The sequence below is a fragment of the Oncorhynchus mykiss genome, chromosome 6, assembly GCF_057628025.1.
Source record: "Oncorhynchus mykiss isolate SJ-2025 chromosome 6, ASM5762802v1, whole genome shotgun sequence".
NCBI lineage: Eukaryota > Metazoa > Chordata > Actinopteri > Salmoniformes > Salmonidae > Oncorhynchus > Oncorhynchus mykiss.
The window spans coordinates 72,406,862-72,429,532 of NC_143027.1; the positions used below are offsets into that span (position 1 = coordinate 72,406,862).

The following is a 22,671-nucleotide window of genomic DNA, read 5'->3' on the forward strand; positions in this document are numbered from 1 at the left end:
CAGTCTCCCTAGACATGTCTGAAAGTTTTGAATGGGTACTATAAGAAATGTTGAGCTCGTGAGTATGCAACTCCTCTTCCTAAGGTCCACATAATGACAGGCTAATACATAACATTAATAGACCAGGACAGAACTATGTACACACATTTCAAATCCCATTATTTGTCACGTCCCGAATACATGTGTAGACCTTACAGTGAAATGCTTACTTACAAACCCTTAATGCAGTTAAGGGGGAAAAAAAGAGAATAACAAATTGAAGAGCAGCAGTAAATAACAATAGCCGGGCTATAGACTGGGTACCGGTGTCGAGGTAATAAGTACAGTCGTGGCCAAAAGTTGAGAATGACACACTATTAATTTTCACAAAGTCTGCTGCCTCAGTTTATATGATGGCAATTTGCATAAACTCAAGTGTTTTGAAGAGTGATCAGAAGAATTGCAAAGTCCCTCTTTGCCATGCAAATGAACTGAATCCCCCCAAAAAACACACCACAAAAGGACCAGCTGACATGTCAGTGATTCTCTCGTTAACACAGGTGTGAGTGTTGATGAGGACAAGGCTGGAGATCACCCTGTCATGCAGATTGAGTTCGAATAACAGACTGAAAGCTTCAAAAGGAGGGTGGTGCTTGGAATCATTGTTCTTCCTCTGTCAAACATGGTTACCTGCAAGGAAACACGTGCTGTCATCATTGCTTTGCACAAAAAGGGCTTCACAGGCAAGGATATTGCTGCCAGTAAGATTGAACCTAAATCAACCATTTATCGGATCATCAAGAACTTCAAGGAGAGCGGTTCAATTGTTGTGAAGAAGGCTTCAGGGCACCCAAGAAAGTCCAGCAAGCACCAGGACCGTCTCCTGAAGTTGTTTCAGCTGCGGGATCGGGGCACCACCAGTACAGAGCTTGCTCAGGAATGGCAGCAGGCAGGTCTGAGTGCTTCTGCATGCACAGTGAAGCAAAGACTTTTGGAGGATGGCATGGTGTCAAGAAGGGCAGCAAAGAAGCCACTTCTCTCTAGGAAAAACATCAGGGACAGACTGATATTCTGCAAAAGGTACAGCGATTGGACTGCTGAGGACTGGGGTAAAGTCATTTTCTCTGATGAATCCCCTTTCTGATTGTTTGGGGCATCCGGAAAAAAACTTGTCCGGAGAAGACGAGGTGAGCGCTATCATCAGTCCTGTGTCATGCCAACAGTAAAGCATCCTGAGACCATTCATGTGTGGGGTTGCTTCTCAGCCAAGGGAGTGGGCTCACTCACAATTTTGCCTAAGTACACAGCCATGAATAAAGAATGGTACCAACACATCCTCCGAGAGCAATTTCTCCCAACCATCCAGGAACAGTTTGGTGACGAACAATGCCGTTTCCAGCATAATGGAGCACCTTGCCATAAGGCAAAAGTGATAACTAAGTGGCTCAGGGAACAAAACATCAATATTTTGGGTCCATGGCCAGGAAACTCCCCAGACCTAAATCCCATTGATAACTTGTGGTCAATCCTCAAGAGGCGGGTGGACAAGCAAAAACCCACAAATTCTGACAAACTCCAAGCATTGATTACGCAAGAATGGGCTGCCATCGGTCAGGATGTGGCCCAGAAGGTAATTGACAGCATGCCAGGGCAGATTGCAGATATATTTTGTCAGATGTTACTATGGAATACTGAAGTATAATTTGACAATTATGAAATGCTTGTAATTATACTTCAGTATTCCATAGTAACATCTGACACAAATATCCAAAGACAACGAAGCAGCAAACTTTGTGGAAATTAATATTTGTGTAATTCTCAAAACTTTTGGCCATGACTGTACATGTAGGTAGTGTTATTACAGTGACTATGCATAGATACTAACAGAGAGTAGCAGCAGTGTAGAAGTGAGAGGGGGGCAATGCAAATAGTCTGGGTAGCCATTTGATTAGGTGTTCAGGAGTCTTATGGCTTGAGGGTGGAAGCTGTTAAGAAGCCTCTTGGACCTAGACTTGGCACTCCAGTACCGCTTGCCATGCGGTAGCACAGAGAACAGTCTGACTAGGGTGGCTGGAGTCTGACAATTTTTAGGGCCTTCCTCTGACATCGCCTGGTATAGAGGTCCTGGATGGCAGGAAGCTTGGCCCCGGTGATGTACTGGGCCGTATGCACTATCCACTGTAGTGCCTTGTAGTCAGAGGCCGAGCAATTGTCATACCAGGCACTGATGCAACCCGTCTGGATGCTCTCTGGTGCAGCTGCAAAACCTTTTGAGGATCTGAGGACCCATGCCAAATCTTTTCAGTCTCCTGAAGGAGAATAGGTTTTGTCGTGCCCTATTCACTACTGTCTTGGTGTGCTTGGACCATGTTAGATTGTTGGTGATGTGGACCCCAAGGAACTTGAAGCTCTCAACCTGCTCCACTGCAGCCCCGTCGATGAGAATGGGGGTGTGCTCGGTCCTCTTTTTCCTGTAGTCCACAATCATCTCCTTTGTCTTGATCACGTTGAGGGAGAGGTTGTTGTCCTTGCACCACACGGTCAGGTCTCTGACCTCCCTATAGGCTGTCTCGTTGTTGGTGATCAAGCCTACCGTTGTGTCATCAGCAAACTTAATGATGGTGTTGGAGTCGTGCCTGGCTGTGTGGTCATGAGTGAACAGGGAGTACAGGAGGGGACTGAGTACGCACCCCTGAGGGGCCTCCGTGTTGAGGATCAGTGTGGCATATGTGTTGTTGGGGGTGGCCCGTCAGGAATTCCAGGATCCAGTTGCAGAGGGAGGTGTTTAGTCCCAGGGTCCTTAGCTTAGTGATGAGCTTTGAGGGCACTATGGTGTTGAACGCTGAGCTGTAGTCAATCAAATCGAATGTATTTCTATAGCCCTTCTTACATCAGCTGATATATCAAAGTGCTGTACAGAAACCCAGCCTAAAACCCCAAACAGCAAGCAATGCAGGTGTAGAAGCACGGTGGCTAGGAACAACTCCCTAGAAAGGCAGGGAAGAAACCTAGAGAGGAACCAGGCTATGAGGGGTGGCCAGTCCTCTTCTGGCTGTGTCAGGTGGAGATTATAACAGAACATGGCCAAGATGTTCAAATGTACAAAAATGACCAGCATGGTCAAATAATAGCAATCACAGTGACCGGGTCAGGGTTCCATAGCCGCAGGCAGAACAGTTGAAACTGGAGCAGCAGCATGGCCAGGTGGACTGGGGACAGCAATGAGTTTGGTTCTAGGGGCATGGTCCTAGGGCTCAGGTCCTCCGAGAGAGAGAAAGAAAGAAAATTAGAGAGAGCATATTAAATTCACACAGGACACCGGATAAGACAGGAGAAATACTCCAGATATAACAGACTGACCCTAGCCCCCTGACACATAAGGGATATCTTCAACCACCTACTTACCATCCTGAGACAAGGCCGAATATAGCCCACAAAGATCACCGCCACAGCACAGGGGGGGCGCCAACCCAGACAGGAAGACCACGTCAGTGACTCAACCCACTCAAGTGACGCAACCCCTCCTAAGGACAGCATGGAAGAGCACCAGTAAGCCAGTGACTCAGCCTCTGTAATAGGGTTAGAGGCAGAGAATCCCAGTGGAGAAAGGGGAACTGGCCAGGCAGAGACAGCAAGGGCAGTTCATTGCTCCAGTGGCTTTCTGTTCACCTTCACACTCCTGGGCCAGACTACACTCAATCATAGGACCTACTGAAGAGATGAGTCTTCAATAAAGACTTAAAGGTTGAGACCGAGTCTGTGTCTCTCACATGGGTAGGCAAACCATTCCATAAAATTGAGCTCTATAGGAGAAAGCCCTGCCTCCAGCTGTTTGCTTAGAAATTCTAGTTACAATTAGGAGGCCTGCGTGAATGAATAGTATTCTCACATAGGTGTTCCTTTTGTCCATTTAATGTAAGTATACACGCTTTCATACATTTATGCCTTCATAACCATGTGATTCATAGACTACTGAATGCAAGTGAAGCACACAAAAATCTAAATACAAAAACGAGATGTGTTGCAAATAGGCTGCTGGCAGTGCTAAATTCCCCCGATGTAAATAATTCTACCATGTTCCTATAGTTACTGCCCTTAATGGGTATCCTGGGTATAGACGTTTTACAGTTACCACCCTCAATGGGGTAAGATGTAATCTCTTAAAGGTCCAATGCAGCCCTTATCTCAATATCAAATAATTTCTGGCTAACAATGAAATACCTTGCTGTGATTGTTTTCAATTGAATTGGTCCAAAAGAAACATATCTTAAGAGCAATTCCTTAAGCAATAATTTTGCTAGGACTGTCTGGGAGATGTCTGAGTGGGGAGGGGGAAACAGAAAGCTTGCTGTTATTGGCAGAGAGGTTTGGAACGCAAACGTATTGGTCTATTAACTAATTTGTCAACAGGCAAGCCAAAACTCCATCTCACCAAAACAGGCAGAAATTTCACGTGTATTTCAAACAACTCTTACACTTAAAGGGCATTATTATAATTTTCTACAATTTCACAGTATTATTCCTACCTCACAGTGTGGAAATATATTAAACACAGAAAACCACGTTTTTGACTGCACTGGGCCTTTAAATTTGTAGGACTTTTGTTACAGCCACCACCCGCGTTGGGTTTCATTTAGGTCAAATACAACATTGGCACCTCCACACTGACTAAAGGCGTCTGTATGCTTCCCAGGCAAAACAGTTCGTGCATATATTATGACGACATTTTGGTTCGTTTTGGACTTCGGCAAGGGTTTTTTCGGTTGTTCAGGCACACACAAAAAATTATCCAGGCAAACCGAAGTCGGTAGCCGACTCGTCTGCGACTGGTCAACAGTAGGGATTCTACAATGAAGTGCCTGTTGTCATTCAAAGGGAGACGACTCCTTCTCGTGCAAATTTTGTTCACTTGAGAAATAATGCACCAAACATTCTCCTCGGCAAAAAAATGGCAAAATTAATGTCTTATGTTATCTTAGATTAATTCGGACTATTTGAGGAAGTGTATACTGGCTACAGCGTCTCAAAATTGACAAATAGTACGATTGCCGCTTTTTAAAAAGGCTTAGCTGAGGTATAGTGTAGTGTGTTACAGTCTACCACCCATTAAGGGTTTGCTGAGGTATTGTGCTGGGCTTTGGACCTGCTCATAAAATGAACAAGGTCCCTGTGAATCAGTTGTTGTTACGCTCCTGCTCATATAAAATTAACCAGAAGCAGATGGGAGTTTCACCTTAGGACCTTGGCTCCGCTGAGGCTTTCAACTCAGCCACGGTGATCAGACTTAAAGGACGTGAAAGCAGCAACCTTGAATCATGTGGAGTTTCCTACCTCTAAAGTCAACTTAATGATTTCCACCTTCATTCCCCTACACCACATTCACACCCAGCAGCATCCACCAGTCACACACATATCAGCACATACTTCGGTATCATGGACAGAACTAGATTTAAAATAAGAATACACACTTTATACACTTATGCTTAACATTCCATACATATCCTAAAGGCACCTCACCAATGTTCTTTAAATATCTTGAGAGATTCTCACAACATCAGTCACCCACTGGGCACAGACGTCAATTACATTTCTATTCAACATTGGTTCAACATAATTTCATCGAAATGACATGGAAACAACGTTTATTCAACCAGTGTGTGCCCAGTGAGTAGTCAGAGTGCTGAACAGAGTATCATATCATATGCAGCTGTCAGCATTGATGTACTTTGTCAGCAGCTACTGGTTGTTGGGCAGGTGGTAAATTGGCTGTGCCAAATAATCATTGAAGTTGTTTGTGCTTGCACTAGCCCCTGTAAACACAATTTGCTGAGTCCAAACAATGCACTGTTTCTATCTAGGACACAGGAAGGAATGAAACATAAAATTGATTTTACACCCAATTACATTTTATAACCTATGTTACAATGCCCCCATTTACTGTTAGCCCATGACATCAATATACCCTGAGTGTACAAAAAATATGTGTGTTGACACATGGTCATGAGTGTGTGCATCAATACCACCGGTGACAGTTGGGAGTGCCACCACATGACATTGTGGCCTCATTGAAAATAATGTGTGCGTTAGTGGTGCACGTCTCCCGCAATTGCTAATAACCCGACTGTATGTGATAAAGTGAAAACCTGAGGCCCGCCACCGACCCCTTATGCTTGATCCAAGTATGTTGTCATAGGCGTTGTATGGAGGGTGTGACGCAATTGCGGAGGCCAAATCAAAATCCATACCGCATTGTCGTGCGCCTCTCAAATTTTGTAACAATGCGTAGGGTTCCGTATAGCTCCGCATTGACATGATTGGTTGACCGTAGGTGGAGGTCCAGTATAAACAAACTCACTTCCTTGACAACTTCCTTCACAATAGCTCTGCTTCGCTAAGCGCAAGAAGAATGAAAGTCCTGACGTCTGCGGCATCGCAGTAAATGCTGTACGGCCACTTCAGATGGCGAATTGACCATGCAGAACTGCTTTTTCCATGACATAGACTGACCAGGTGAATCCAGGTGAAAGCTATGATCCCTTATTGGTGTCACCTTTAAATGTAAAGTCCCTGGTTCTGGTATCGGTTCCGACCGACATTTTAGCAAAAAAAATCGATCTGTGGACACCATAGATCGAAATGGCTTACATTGAGTGATATCCTACACTGTCCATGGGAACCAGGGCTATTTATTGAGCCTGTATGACATAGGATGTGAAATCTGAAACCACTTAAAACTCTGACAGTCCTGCAACTCCTGGCTGAACCCTACCTCAGCCACTGACAAAGCACGTGTCTGCATTTTACAGGGCTTTACATGGTCCATCCAGTGTCTGCAGTGGCCATACTGCGTTTATACTTCTTGCCTTTGCTGAGCAGACCAGAGCTGTTGTCAAGGAAGTTGTTTTAAACAAAAAACACTTTCTGTTTGTCATTAATGGACAAGATTTAACGAGTTCAGGAAGCCAAGCTAAATGAGACCAGACGTTTTGATCAAGAGAGACCTTTAGAAAATAGGCACATTTTCTCTAACAATACAAATCTGTATTTTACAGTTATAAAGAAGGTGAAATCTTATAATTAGGTGTTTTATTTGATTATGCAAAGTGTAACGTCTGCTTCCAACTCACACTCTCAAACACGGAGATCCCCTGAACGCAGCTCACTCTCCAGATCCCAATCACCTGAATTCTGATCACCTGGTTCACACACCTGTATGTCATTATCACACACTATTTAGTTCAGTTCTTTGCACCCCATCACTGTGAGTTATTGTTTGTTTTGTGACATGCTTCTTGTCAGAGTTCTGTGGTTCCGTAATGTATGCCGCCCTGTGTATGATAGTTTTTGCCTACCTCACTAACGATGCCTATTCCCTGCCTGTACCTTAGCCTATTGGATTTCCTGTTATCAACCTATTGCCTGATCTCCAGGACGACATTACTAGCCTTTGCCCTATTGGACCCCCTGTGTATGACCTTCTGCCTGCCCCTGGACTCAGCTACCTTCCTCCTCCTGTGGTCCCTTACAATAAACACCTGCTGCGCCCTCCGCTTCAAACCAACTGTCTCCCATCGTGTTCATTATACAAAGCATATAAGTCCAGCCTTATTGTCATCCATATGCTGCACCAAAATATGCTTCACTTCTTTGTAACAATGTATATCAGATGTGGGTGACGCAGCAGATAGCCAGTTCTTCTAAATCTTCAAATAATTTTAATTGTATCCATGCCTTAATTCATCATCAATCCTGTATAAAAAAAACGAGATGAAAGGCATATCTTAATTAAGGTAACCAGACTCCAGACTAATATATAGCACATTATGTTTCCTAGCATTGGGAGGAAGTGTCTGATGAATGAGATTACTTGGAAGGTGCAAATGAGAGATTGTGATACCTAGTGGCAAAGGAAACGAGACAGTTTTATTCATGGGTTGGATTTTCAACCAGTGTCTATGGCATTATGTTGCAGCATTTTCTGGTGTGATTATATGATACACTGTATGACAATGACCCAGCAGTCCTCTGCTCTTGCTGGCTGACTGTCTGGTACACACAGTGGTTATTAACTGTGTGTAGGATACCAGACAGACAGAGAGAACTGTGGTGATGATAGTACTGTTTATCTGCTACAGCTGTTCAGTGTCATGTAGTGTGAGTATTTAGTCATATGGTGATGGTTCTTCCCATTATTTAAAATCAAGCCTAGCCTGAAACTTATAGCCACACAACTGTAATCAAAGAATTCATAATGGTTTTGTATATGTAACAGTACAAATTTAGACCGTCCCCTCGCCCATACCCGGGCGCGAACTAGGGACCTTCTGCACACATCAACAGTCACCCTCGAAGCATCGTTACCCATCGCTCCACAAAAGCCGCGGCCCTTGCAGAGCAAGGGGAACTACTACTTCAAGGTCTCAGAGCAGGTGACGTCACTGATTGAAACGCTATTTAGCGCCCACGCTAACTAAGCTAGCCGTTTCACATCCGTTACATATACTTATCTGAATTTGCCCTATTTTTCCACCATGATAATGCCAATCAACTAAGTAGGACTACACCATAAATAAGTAATTTCACTGATGGTATCTCATTCATGTGGCCACAGTTAGACTCTCAGAACTTATTTTAATGCGTGGCACCCATTGTGCTTGGGATTTTGAGATACTTTGTGTCGATCAGACTATGACATCTGTTCTGCTGTTGTCACTTCTGAGAAATTCAATTCCCCTTTCAAAAATACCCGTTACGCAATATCATGAATTGTCAGCATCTCTGCTAAGAAAACCTGGTCTACGTGACTGTTTAGTGTATTGTTAAGTTCCTTATTTGATTAATCCTGTTTATTGTGTAAGGGCAGCAGTTTTTGAAGTGTGACCCGACCAGGGAAAAACTCTGGGTCCATCCTTGGGAGCCTTAGCCTAGTATTTTTTTTTGGTTATGACTGGTGGTCTGGAAAAACTCTAGACCAGGGATCATCAACTAGATTTAGCCGCGGGCCGATTTCTTCTTAAGCGGGGGCCGGAACATAGACTGCAAATTGACTGCAAGAAGCCCAAACAGATATATTTATCTAATACAAAATAATTTCAAACTTTGCTTGAATATGATCTCTCAATTATGCGTGAAAATACATTTGACATTTTAGTCATTCAGCAGACACTCTTATCTAGAGCAACTTACAGGAGTAATTAGAGTTAAGTGCCTTGTTCAAGGGCACAGACAGAATTTTCACCAAGTTGGCTCAGGGATTCAAACCAGCAACCTTTCAGTTACTGACCCAGTGGTTAATGGCCCAGCACTCTTAACTGCTAGGATACCTGCCACCCAGATTCCTCAAATAAAAATCACTAAGAGCTGATTTCCTGGTGTTTTTAGAGTTTTTTATGTCCAACAATGAAAACTCAACAGAAAACCTGGGGGAACAAATAAACCACCATTTGCCCCTGGGGAACCCTGCTCTGGGCTCTACTCATGTGATACAATTTCCATCTGTTTGCTATGTCTCACTGAGTAAAAAGGGATTTCAAACAAGTGTCGTGCTTTAGCATATAGTTTTCAAAAGTTTGACCAAATATAGTATTTTATATAAATGAAAAAACGATGTGCTTTCGACAGTCCCTCCTTGCGCCAGTCCCCTCCCCTTACTGCTTTTGACGACGTCATTCCCTATTTAAGCACTGCGCAACCCTCACCGCTCACACATATCAGTTTGCAGACGAGAGTAAAGGTTACCTGCTTCAACAGTGCTTGAACGGCAACCTTCTACTCTTTTGAAGCAATTTCTTTTTGATTTAATCCCTTTTGAAAACCAAATTAGATCAAGCTATCCGTAACATCGTAGAAACGAACAATTCGAATCACTCACACCACCTCTTCGGACCAGAAAAAACAAGGTAAGACATAACATATCTAGCTAAGAATAAATACGTTATTAAACTAGCTGGTTGGCATAATAGTTGGATGTAACGTAACTAGCTAGCCACTACCGCCCAAGGCCGTACTACTGAGGGTGGCTAGCTAGCTACGTTATGTAACAAACTACGCTACCTACTGTAGCCAGCTAGCTAACGTTAACAAGCTTGCGACGATGTCAAATGCGTTGCAACGTTAGCATTGTAAAATAACAGTGTTATTACGCTAGCTACTAATAACAATCGTCAATGTTATAATTGCGGTGTTTTTCGATATCGTGGTGGTTTACTAAATATGTCCTTGTTTTGCCAAATAATGGCGTCTGGCGTTCAGTGCTGGCAATTTTTTTTTTTCAGTGATCGGCTCCATGATTTGCAGTTACGTCGACGTCACAGCACCAATTTGACTTGCTGCGGTAGCCCTTTTGTCCGCTCTCTTACGCACACCGCGCCCTTTGTTCTTATCTGCCTGTATGCGCGACGTTGCGGCAGAATTAAGTGGGGAAAGTCGTTAAACGCTATCAACTAAACACTCGTTTGGGGAGTAGTCAGAACTCTCTAAATATAAATTGGCAACACTGATGGCTTGGTCGGTGAAGTGCGAGGATCTATTATATTGACAAGATAGTCGATTAACAATGGAAGTACATGCCTTCAAAGGCGGGATATATCTAGCCAATCTATTGTAGAATAGAGCCATTCCCTTGTAACAACAAACATTGTCTTTGATCAAATAAACTTCACTTATCAAAATAGCAATTAAGTTTTTTTTAAAACCTTTTTTTATTAAGTCAGTTAAGGCAACCCGGTCGATGCTGGGCCAATTGTTCACCACCCTAGAGGACTCCTGATCACTGGCCAAGAATGAACGTCTAACAAAATTGTAGAAATGTAAACGTGTATTGAAAGCATTTCATGAGAACTGTGTGAACGGTGTGTAAAATGAAAATATTGTCCCCACTTGCATTAATTTATTGACGGTCCTGAAGTAGCCCCAGAGGCTTATCCGAAAGCCAACCACATTTGGTCGCACACCAGTTGGCAGAAGTGAATTCGCCTAATTATTTTGCCAACTCTTCCCGCCTATATCAAACCATTTGTTTGAGTTCAGTCATAGCCGCTAGCATTTCTTAATGAAACATATCTAAAACAAAGCTATATCAAGAAGTGCAGTCGCCCTTAACAGACAGTCTTATCTGTGTAGACATATGTAGGGCGGTGTCGACCCTCTTACTACCTCTGGATGCGCTGTACATAGATAAGGTTAGAGTATCTAGCTAAATAGAAGAATATCTGTTACTATGTGGTGGCAGCCGGATTTGCAATGACAACGTCCTGCCCATCGTGTTTAAATGCATGACTGTGGTATTTTGGGTCATATTTTGCTGACACTGCGTGTGGAGATATGCACGCTTCATAAAGTCCAAATACTTTTGAGACTCATGCTCTACTAGCCAACTAAAGGGCTACAGTGATTCATCTCTCATAACCAAACAAACCCCTTATCTATGGAATGACTGGATAGCACCAACCTTCTGTAATGTTAGACTGAGTTATTGAAGAGTCAGATAATCTTCCCTTTGGCATTGGGGTTCCATGCTGTTTTAAAAGTGCCATAATTCATTGAACCAAAGTGTGCCCTTTCCTTTTTGACAGTTAATACATTTCCATTTCAGAAACATGCCTCTGGTGAGACAGAACTTCCATCAGGACTGTGAGGCTGCCATCAACCGGCAGATCAACCTGGAGCTGTACGCTTCCTATGTTTATCTGTCCATGGTAAGACTGGAAGGGGACTGGAGAGGAAGAAGGGTTTGGCAAGTGTAGTCTCGGATACTAGTATGACTGATTAGTTTACAGGAACACTGAGTCATGAGGTGTAAGAAAAGGTTACACCCCATGACAGTGCAGATGGGTGTGTTTTCAACACTGGCCTCTTGGCATCCCATTTAATAATAGGGCTGGGCGGTATGGCCTAAATTGTCATTGTTTTCAACCTTGTGAGTGATGCACATTTTTATTTAGTTATCACACTCTGAATCAGTTGTTGTACAATTCACTGCGTTTCAAACAGTCAATCTAAAGAATTCAAGGCTCATGAAACTATATCCAGGCCAAATTAGCCTTCCACAACCATAAGACCCACTAATTTAATTATCTAATCAAAATAGTTAAGTGCTTTTTTGCAGCATTTGCTGTTAACAGGAGGCTACCATGTTTATGCCTCAACTTTCTCACTAATTAACAATTCATTCAGCACTGTCTGTAATCATGGTAGCATCCATATTAATGTAGATGTGTTTAATTTCTGTTATTTAGTGACTCCAAAATGATTCATTTACCATTTCTATTGAATGCAAATTTATCCCAACAAATTTGGAGTCACAAGCTTGATGTAGTCATTGCGTGTTAGGCATATGGGACCACATATGTTTACTTTAATACACTGAAGTAAATTTGTCCCATTACTTTTATTCCCCTAAAATGGTTGGACTATGTATAAAAGTGCTGTACTTTCTAAACGGTTGACCCGACATGGATCAAAATACACTCAAATTAAAGCTGACTGTAATTGAACCTCATAGTCATTGTATCATTTCAAGTGCTGGATACAGATCCAAAACAACAATAAAATGTCACTGTCCCAACACTTGTGGAGCTCATTTTATCTGCATACTGATAGCAGTGATCATTGTAGATACACATTGATTCTACTGATCGCTACTTATGTCAAGATGGTAGAACTGGAACCAGCCAGGTATCTTTGAATTCGCCTTTACCTTCTCCTCTGTCTCAGGCGTATTACTTTGATCGTGATGACCAGGCCCTGCACAACTTTGCTAAGTTTTTCAAGAACCAGTCCCACGAAGAACGTGAGCACGCTGAGAAGCTGATGAAAGTTCAGAACCAGAGGGGAGGGAGAATCTTCCTGCAGGACGTCAAGGTGTGCTGAGTGCTTGTGTGCATGTCCATATTTCGCCTGTGTGCAAATGCATGCTTTCAGTGGGAGTTTATTGTGGGGATATGATAGCTCCCATCTAGGGAGGACTGACAGAGGGAGATTGAGGGTGTGGACCACTTATCTTTCAGACATTTAAACTGCTGCGTGTGTCATTGACACTGTCAGAGATAAATGTACTGTTGCAATGGGCATGGAGAGAATGTTAAACAGCAGCCATACTGAATTCTAGAGAAAGACTGACTGCTTACAGAGTAAAGCAATGAGGGGTTAAGGAAACCGGCAACAGGTGACATTTAAACTTGACTAAATGGTTATTAAGCAGCTAGGTAGCCAATGTGTACTCCAGTTTGTCTGACATAAGCCAGTGGGGGAATAGTGGCTTGTGAAGAGGCACTACGGCTGCTCTTTCTAACACCATATGTATGGCTTGTTCCAGAAACCAGAGAAGGATGAGTGGGGTTGCGGTGTGGAGGCCCTTGAGAGTGCCCTGCAGCTGGAGAAGAGTGTAAACCAGTCCCTGCTGGACCTGCACAAGGTCTGCGCTGATAACAACGACCCACACGTGAGTATATGGAGTCATGAACTATACAAAGGCAAAACACTATGTTATTTTAACTGCAAGATGTTTTTAACAGTCTCTGAAGATTTAAAATCAGAATCTAATCCACCCATATTTATCATGTAATTCAGGATATCATAAACAGGGTGCCAAATATGAAGTCTGTCAGGTTTTTCATGCAGTGTACACTTTAATCAGTGCCAAGTCCAGAGGGTCTCATGAAGGGTTTTAAAAACCCTTTTCCTCTAAGGTCTAGATGAACACAATAGATTATTCATCCCTGTTCTGTTTGAGGCATCACTCCACTGAGTTTTGCTTACCTGTTGGTCCTTTCTCTCATTTGGTCCTTTTCGCTCAGATGTGTGACTTCATTGAGACACACTACCTGGACGAGCAGGTGAAGTCCATAAAGGAGCTGGGTGACTGGGTGACCAACCTCCGCCGGATGGGTGCCCCCCAGAACGGCATGGCCGAGTACCTGTTTGACAAACACACTTTGGGCAAAGAGAGCACATAGACCCTCCATTTTCTTGCTACATCCTATAGCTGTGTTTGTCTTGCTTGATATATCTATAGGATTGGCATCAATCAAGTTCATCCTTGAATCCTTAGTTTGTGCTATGCTATTCCCTCCCGTTCCTATAAGCCAGTAGCCCTTTCCCCTCCAATTGCCTGTCTAGCCTGTTTGTTTTGACTGCAGTTGTCAATAAATGAAACCCTCTGGATTCTGATGGGCCTCTTTGTCATAATTCTGCAGAGGTGTGTGCGTATATAAAGATTAGTCTGAATGGTCTCATTCAGACATAGTTAAACACTGAACAAAACTGGTTTGATACAAAATGGATAGAATAAAGAGAATTCAACAAGTTGGAATATATAGTGGAAGCTAGAGAAATGAGACTGACTATAAAATAGCGCACTTTTTTTTTCTCACCTTTATTTAACCAGGTAAGCAAGTTGAGAATAAGTTTTTATTTACAATTGCGACCTGGCCAAGAAAGCAAAGCAGTTCAACCCAACGGTTACAGATGGAGTAAAACAAATATACAGAAATAAGTCTATATGCGATGTGAGCAAGTGGGATGGGAGGTAAAAGCAAACAGGCCATGGTGGCGAAGTAAATACAATCTAGCAAGTAAAAAAAATTAACACTGGAATGGTAGATTTGCAGTGGAAGAATGCAAGTAGAAATAATTGGGTGCAAAGGAGATAAATACAGTAGGGGAAGAGGTAGTTGTTTGGGATAAATTATAGATGGGCTATGTACAGTAATCTGTGAGCTGCTCTGACAGTTGATGGTTAAAAAGCTAGTGAGGGAGAAGTGTTTCAGAGATTATTGTAGTTTGTTCCAGTCATTGGCAGCAGAGAACTGGAAGGAGAGGCAGTGACCAGAGATGCCTGCTGGAGCATGTGCTACAGGTGGGTGCTGCTATGGTGACCAGTGAGCTGAGCTAAGGGATTACTTTTTACCTAGCAGGGTCTTGTAGATGACCTGGAGCCAGTGGGTTTGGCAACGAGTATGACACGAGGTATAAGATGACATTAAAACTAAACTCAGTTGATCACACATGCTTTATACACCAATTTTTCATGTTTATGGATACCTTTTCAGTAAAATGTTACCCTTCTCAGGTTTCCAGACAACCTTTCGATGCATGTGAAGTACATGTCGGATAAAAAAATACTCAACTGTCCTGATGGGAACACCAGATTTGTACATTTTCCAAATATTGAATAAACTAACCACTAGACGAGGCGGCCTCTATTTGTAAAATGTTATTATTTACCTTAACTAGGCAAATCATTTAAGAACAAATTATTTTAAATTATGGCGTAGGAAGTGGGTTAACTGCCTTGTTCAGGGGGCAGAACAACATTTTTACCTTGACAGCCCGGGGATTCAGTCTCGCAACCTTTTAGTAACTAGTCCAACGCGCTAACCACTAGGCTACTCTGCCCCCCCACCCGAGAGATGCTGTCGGAAAGGCTTTTAAGTGACCGTATTGATTTAATAACCATATCGAAGTAATCTTGCAGTCACAAGATGACGTGTGGTCCCCCGACTTTGGAAAGCATACAGTTTAGGTCTTATTCTGGTGACAAAATTAACACCCAATGCGTGGCTGCTATTTGGCAATTAAAAATGCTCTCACTGTCCATGAACTCATTCTGATTTGTTGTGGCCCCCACAATCATTTAAGTTGCCCATCCCTGATGTAGGCTATACCCGCACTGTATCTACGAGCTGTTGACTAGAGTGTGTGTGCCAATACCAGTGGGCACATCTGCTATATTAACTCAATATTTTTTGTAACAAAACCATCAGTTGAAATTGTAATGAAAATCAATTTAACATTTAACCGAGAGTTTTTTTTATGTACACTACATCATACACAGAATTTTATCTGCAAAAAGTCTATCTGATGGGAGTAGGCTCAGATTCTATTAATGCGGATTTGAATATTTAGATAAATCACGTGCAAATTTGATGGAAACCTCGCTATGGATTAAGATTTGAGATGAATATTAAAAGGTTTTGTGGCAAAACGCTATATATCCATTTTTTAGCTGGAATGGAGTGTTTGTATCCTGCAGAATAGATATATTACTTTGTGTTTTTTATATTGATGTCGTAGACATCACTAGACAGGAATTCTAATGATATCTAGTTTATGTAAGCTAGTGCGGACGGCTCATAATGGCTGGAATGGAGTAAATGGAATGGTACCAAACGTGGTTTCCATTGACTCCAATCCAACCATTACTGTGAGTCCCCCCCCTCAGCAGCCTCCAATGAGTGTACAAAACATTAAGAACACCCCCCCCCTTTTGCCCTCAGAACAGTCTCAATTCGTCGGGGCACGGACTCTACAAGGTGTTACAGGGATGCCGGCCCATGTTGACACCAATGCTTCCCTCAGTTGTTTCAAGTTGGTTGGATGTCCTTTGGGTGGTGGAGCATTCTTGATACACATGGGAAAGGGTTAAGCTTGAAAAACCCAGCAGTGTTGTAGTTCTTGACACAAAACGGTGTGCCTGGCACCTTCTTTCATACCCTGTTAAAAGGCACTTAAATCTTTTGTCTTGTTTCAATTGTCTCAAGGCTTAAAAATACTTGTTTAATTAACCGGTTTCCTCGTATTCATCTACACTGATTGAGGTGGATTTAACAAGTGATATCAATGAGGGTTCATGTATTTTACCTGGTCAGTCTATGTCACGGAAAGAGCAGGTATTAATTTAAGTGATAATGCCCTCGAAACGGGTGTGATAGATTACATGTAATCTGTTACTACCCAACCCTGCCCTTAGTGTAGTGGGTCTATGACATCATCCTATCTAGGGTTCAATATCTATGATCACCAATGTGTCATTTGTACAGTTCATATATATATGTGTGGACATATATACATACACACACACACACAAACACTACAGTTCAAAAGTTTGGGGTCACTTAGAAACGTCCTTATTTTTGAAAGAAAAACACATTTTTTGTCCATTAAAATAACATCAAATTGATCAGAAATACAGTGTAGACATTGTTAATGTTGTAAATGACTATTGTAGCTGGAAACGGCTGATCTTTTTATGGAATATCTAGATAGGTGTACAGAGGCCCATTATCAGCAACCATCACTCCGGTGTTCCAATGGCATGTTGTGTTAACTAATCCAAGGCTAATTGATCATTATAAAAACCTTTTGCAATTATGTTAGCACAGCAGAAAACTGTTGTTCTGATAAAAGTAGCAATAAAACTGGCCTTCTTTGGACTAGTTGAGTATCTGGAGCATCAGCATTTGTGAGTTTGATTACAGGCTCAAAATGGCCAGAAACAATTAACTTTCTTCTGAAACTCGTCAGTCTATTCTTGTTCTGAGAAATTAAGGCTTTCCATGCAAGAAATTGCCAAGAAACTGAAGATCTCATACAACGCTGTGTACTACCTTCACAGAACAGCGCAAACGGGATATACCTGCTGGAGCACGTGCTACGGTTGGGTGTTGCTATGGTAACCAGTGAGCTAAGGCAGGGCTTTACCTAGCAAAGACTTATAGATGACCTGGAGCCAGTGGGTTTGGCGACGAATATGGAGCGAGGGCCAGCCAACGAGAGCATACAGGTCGCAGTGGTGGGTAGTATATGGGGCTTTGGTGACAAAACGGATGGCACTGTGATAGACTACATCCAATTTGCTGAGTAGAGTGTTGGAGGCTATTTTAGAAATTACATTGTGTAGTCAAGGATCTGTGGGATAGTCAGTTTTACGAGGGTATGTTTGGCAGCATGAATGAAGGAGGCTTTGTTGTGAAATAGTAAGCCAATTCTAGATTTAATTTTGGATTGGAGATGTTTGATGTGAGTCTGGAAGGAGAGTGAACCAGGCGAGGCAGTCATTTGAGAAACCAAGGCTATTGAATCTGCCGATAAGAATGCGGTGATTGACAGAGTCAAAAGCCTTGGCCAGGTCGATGAAGACGGCTGCACAGTACTGTCTTTTATCAATGGCGGTTATGATATTGTTTAGGACGTTGAGCGTGGCTGAGGTGCACCCATGACTAGCTAGGAAACCAGATTGCATAGTGGCAAAGGTACGGTGGGATTTGAAATGGTCGGTGATCTGTTTGTTAACTTGGCTTTTGAAGATTTTAGAAAGGCAGGGCAGGATGGATATAGGTTTATAACAGTTTGGGTCTAGAGGGTCTCCCCCTTTGAAGAGGGGGATGACCGGGGCAGCTTTCCAATCTTTGGGGATCTCAGACGATACGAAAGAGAGGTTGAACAAGCTAGTAATAGGGGTTGCAACATTTTCAGCTGATCATTTTAGAGGAAGAGAGTCCAGATTTTCTAGCCCATCTGATTTTAGGGATCCAGACTTTGCAGCTCTTTCAGAACATCTGTATTCTACAGATTTTCAAAATATTCTATCCACATACCGTCCAAAATGTCTATACATCCCATCACACACACATATATATATTTACACTATGGACTCATTGCTTGTCGTATCATTTTTATATTTCTTAATTCCATTCTTTTACTTTTAGATCTGTGTGTATTGTTGTAAATTGTTAGATATTACTGCACTGCTGGAGATATTAACACAAGCATTTTGCTACACCCGCAAAACATCTGCTAAATATATGTATGCAACCAATAAAAATAGATTTTTATTTGTAAACAAGAGTAATTGTGACCAGTAGCAGGATGAATAATGTTGAAGTCAAAAGTTTACATACACCTTAGCCAAATACATTTAAACTCAGTTTTTTCACAATTCCTGACATTAAATCCTAGTAAAAATTTCCTGTTTTAGGTCAGTTAGGATCACCACTTTATTTTAAGAATGTGAAATGTCAGAATAATAGTAGAATGATTTATTTACGCTTTTATTTCTTTCATCACATTCCCAGTGGGTCAGAAGTTTACATACACTCAATTAGTTTTTGGTAGCATTGCATTTAAATTGATTCACTTGGGTCAAACATTCCAGGTAGCCTTCCACAAGCTTCCCACAATAAGTTGGGTGAATTTTGGCCCATTCCTCCTGACAGAGCTGGTGTAACTGAGTCAGGTTTGCAGGCCTCCCTTGCTCGTACACGCTTTTTCAGTTCTGCCCACACTTTTTCTATGGGATTGAGGTCAGGGCTTTGTGATGGCCACTCCAATACCTTGACTTTGTTGACCTTAAGCCATTTTGCCACAACTTTGGAAGTATGCTTGGGGTCATTTTCCATTTGGAAGACCCATTTGCGACCAAGCTTTAACTTCCTGATTGATGTCTTGAGATCTTCAAAATACCCACATAATGTTCCATCCTCATGATGCCAACTATTTTGTGAAATGCCTCGTCCCTCCTGCAACAAAGCATCCCCACAACATGATGCTGCCACCCCTGTGCTTCACATTTGGGATGGTGTTCTTCGGGCTTGCAAACTTCCCCTTTTACCTCCAAACATAACGATGTTCATTAAGGCCAAACTGTTCTATTTTTGTTTCATCAGACCAGAGGACATTTCTTCAAAAAGTACGATCTTTGTCCCCATGTGCAGTTACAAACCGTAGTCTGGCTTTTTTATGGCGGTTTTGGAGCAGTGGCTTCTTCCTTGCTGAGCGGCCTTTCAGGTTATGTCGATATATGACTCGTTTTGCTGTGGATATAGATACTTTTGTACCTGTTTCCTCCAGCATCTTCACAAGGTCCTTTGCTGTTGTTCTGCGATTGATTTTCACTTTTCACAACAAAGTACGTTCATCTAGGAGACAGAACGCGTCTCCTTCCTGAGCGGTATGACGGCTGTGTGGTTCCATGGTGTTTATACTTGTGTACTATTGTTTGTACAGATGAATGTGGTACCTTCAGGCATTTGGACATTCCTCCCAAGGATGAACAAGACTTGTGGAGGTCTACAATTTGTTTTCTGAGGTCTTGGCTGATAACTTTTGATTTTCCCACGATGTCAAGCAAAGAGGCACAGAGTTTGAAGGTAGGCCTTGAAATACATCCACAGGTACACCTCCAATTGACTCAAATTATGTCAATTACCCTATCAAAAGCTTCAAAAGCCATGACATCATTTTCTGGAATTTTCCAAGTTGTTTAAAAGACACAGTCAACTTAGTGTATGGAAACTTCTGACCCACTGGAATTGTGCTACAGTTAATTATAAGTTAAATAATCTGTCTGTAAACAATTGTTGGAAAATTATGTCCTAATCAACTTGTAAAACTATAGTTTATTAACAAGAAATGTGTGGAGTGGTTGAAAAACGAGTTTTAATGACTCCAACCTAAGTGTATGTAAACTTCCTTCTTCAACTGTAAATAGATACTAATGGTAAAGGCAAGCAATAATCAATGAACAGCAGCATAGGTGTGAGGGGGAGCAGTAATTGTGTAACCCGTAAGATAAAGGTGCCAACTGTAAGATGTGGACATGCAAATTGCCTTTAATGTCTATGTCTATTAAATACCTGTATTCTACCCTATTATAGTACTCTATAATGAATCATATCATAAGGATTCATTCTCTCATATTAGGTGAGAGGCAAACTTTTGGAACCTCAACCATCATGACAATTACGACATTAAAAGCAGAAAAACAAACTGCTCCCCCATTAGTCTTATTAATACAGACACATCACATTTTGATGCCTTGTTTTTTTAAGCTGTAGGCCTAGTTACACAATTGAGGAGTATCCTCCTTATTGCCCAAGGCTTCAGAGCATGTCCTCTAATTCATCTTGTCATTACCTGGAAATTTCTCATCTTGTGTTCCCGGGCATACACTTCTGATCGTAATAGCTTGGGAGGACGAAGTTAGGGAATTCCAGCTTTTGGAAAAACAGAACTCCTCCCTGGTCTGAGTGGAATATAAGAACAAGCTGCAGACCACAAACCAACACAAAACACAAGGGAGTTCAAACTGCCTGACTGACTAACTAACTAAGGAGCTAGAAGGTAAGCGATAACTCTCTTATATGAGGCAGTCTGAGTTTAAGTTTAATAAATTATCTGTAAATATGTTAGCAATTCATATAGTGGCCTATGCTCTCTCTCACCCTCGTGTTTCCTTCAGTTTGTCGCATCTGCAAGTATGAAGCTGCTTCTAGCTGGACTTGTTCTGACCCTCGTTGTAGGAGCTCAAGCTCAGTGGTACCGCTTCCCTGGTGAAGCTGCTCAAGGTCCGTTTATACACTTTAATCATTGTTTCTTCATTGTTGACAGAAATAGATACAGCAACCAGTAGCAACAAATCTATCAAGAGCGACATGTACTGTATTTGAGGACTCCTTTAAAGTCATTGTTATTTCTTGAGGCTAGTGGTTTGAAAAGTTGTAAAGTTCATTGAAAGTGTCAAACTCAACATCTGTGTCCTCCTGACCCTGCAGGTGCTAAAGACATGTGGCGTGCATATGGCGACATGAAGGACGCCAACTGGAAAAACTCAGACAAGTACTTTCACGCTCGGGGCAACTATGATGCTGCCAGGAGAGGACCAGGGGGCAGGTGGGCAGCAACAGTCATCAGGTGGGTGATTCTCAAATATCTGTGTGATGCTTATAATGTGGTTCAGTTGGTCATCAAATTATCTCATAAAAACATTCCCCTTTCTCTAATTAGATCTTTATGCCACTTTTTGTAAAAAAAATAAAAAATGTCTGGTCAGAAAGACAATTTTACCATGATTGGTTTACTGTGGTTGGCGAGTTACTTATGTAATATTTCTCCTCTCTCAGTAATGGCCGGGAGATGATTCAGGGTTCCAATGGTCGAGGACACGAGGACTCAGCAGCTGACCAGAAGGCTAACCACTGGGGACGTAATGGAGGGGACCCCAACCGATTCAGACCCCAAGGACTCCCCAAGAACTACTGAACCTACAAAAAGGAGGTTACTAGCCAAACTGAAGGACCAAATTCCAAACAAACATATTGCACTTAATTACTGCTTTTGGTAAAAATGTCATATTCTCAAAAATGATTTCTGCTAATAGACAGGTACATGGTACTGAAACATAGTATACAATGTATTTCAAAAGTGTTGCAAAAATAAAGTGATTACACAACCAGAGACCGAATGTCTTTCTGTATTCAGTATGATATGACTGGGAAGGTTGGAAAGAAATGTTGAAATCCTGAAATGTACACTCAAATGATCTGGTGTTGACATTTTCCCAGTCTTCAACTGGCAACCGGTCAGCCCTTTACAACTAGAAAGAGGAACTTTTGGACAGTGGGGTAGCCGTACATAGTATATGTTTTTCATAGGGTAGACATAGAAGAAGCTGAGAAAAACATAGGATACGTAGAAGAAGCTGAGAAAAACATAGGAGACAAGAGGCTAAGATTAATGCAGATGACGAGGTGATGTGAACTTTGAGGGTGCAACAACAATTATTTTTCTCTGCCCATCCCTAAGCTCCCTCTCTCCAACACAACACACACTGTGTCCTCCCCTTTTCACTTACAACCAATAGATGCTGGTTTAACTGACCACCGATCCACCAAGCCAATTTGTTTAGTGTAACGATATAGCAGGGAATCCTGTTATTAGTGGTGCAGGGGAAGTAAGGAGGCCTGCAGGTACCATATAGGCTTGAACAGCTGGTCCAGGAGGATAAAAAGTGGTAGGTCAGTTCATGATAAATTACAATTATAATATTGGTATCTGCCATGTCCATGTCAGTGTATTTGTTAATCATTGAGGGTCACTGATGAAATCTTTGTGAAAATAGAGACATGCTCTGGA

At 42.1% G+C, this 22,671-nt stretch overlaps 2 protein-coding genes across 2 annotated transcripts; both read left to right on the forward strand.

Annotated features, from left to right (window-relative positions):
• The first annotated feature begins 9,682 nt into the window (after positions 1-9,682).
• Positions 9,683-14,147, forward strand: frih (Ferritin, heavy subunit). The gene is given in 5 exon segments (NM_001160521.1): positions 9,683-9,878; positions 11,573-11,675; positions 12,694-12,840; positions 13,295-13,420; positions 13,776-14,147. Coding segments are annotated over 4 exon segments (531 nt in total). The 5' UTR covers positions 9,683-9,878; positions 11,573-11,576; the 3' UTR covers positions 13,935-14,147.
• Positions 14,148-20,823: 6,676 nt separating this feature from the next.
• Positions 20,824-21,993, forward strand: saa (serum amyloid A). Its single transcript, NM_001124436.1, is given in 4 exon segments — positions 20,824-20,880; positions 20,999-21,104; positions 21,312-21,450; positions 21,660-21,993. Coding segments are annotated over 3 exon segments (366 nt in total). The 5' UTR covers positions 20,824-20,880; positions 20,999-21,016; the 3' UTR covers positions 21,799-21,993.
• Positions 21,994-22,671: the final 678 nt, after the last annotated feature.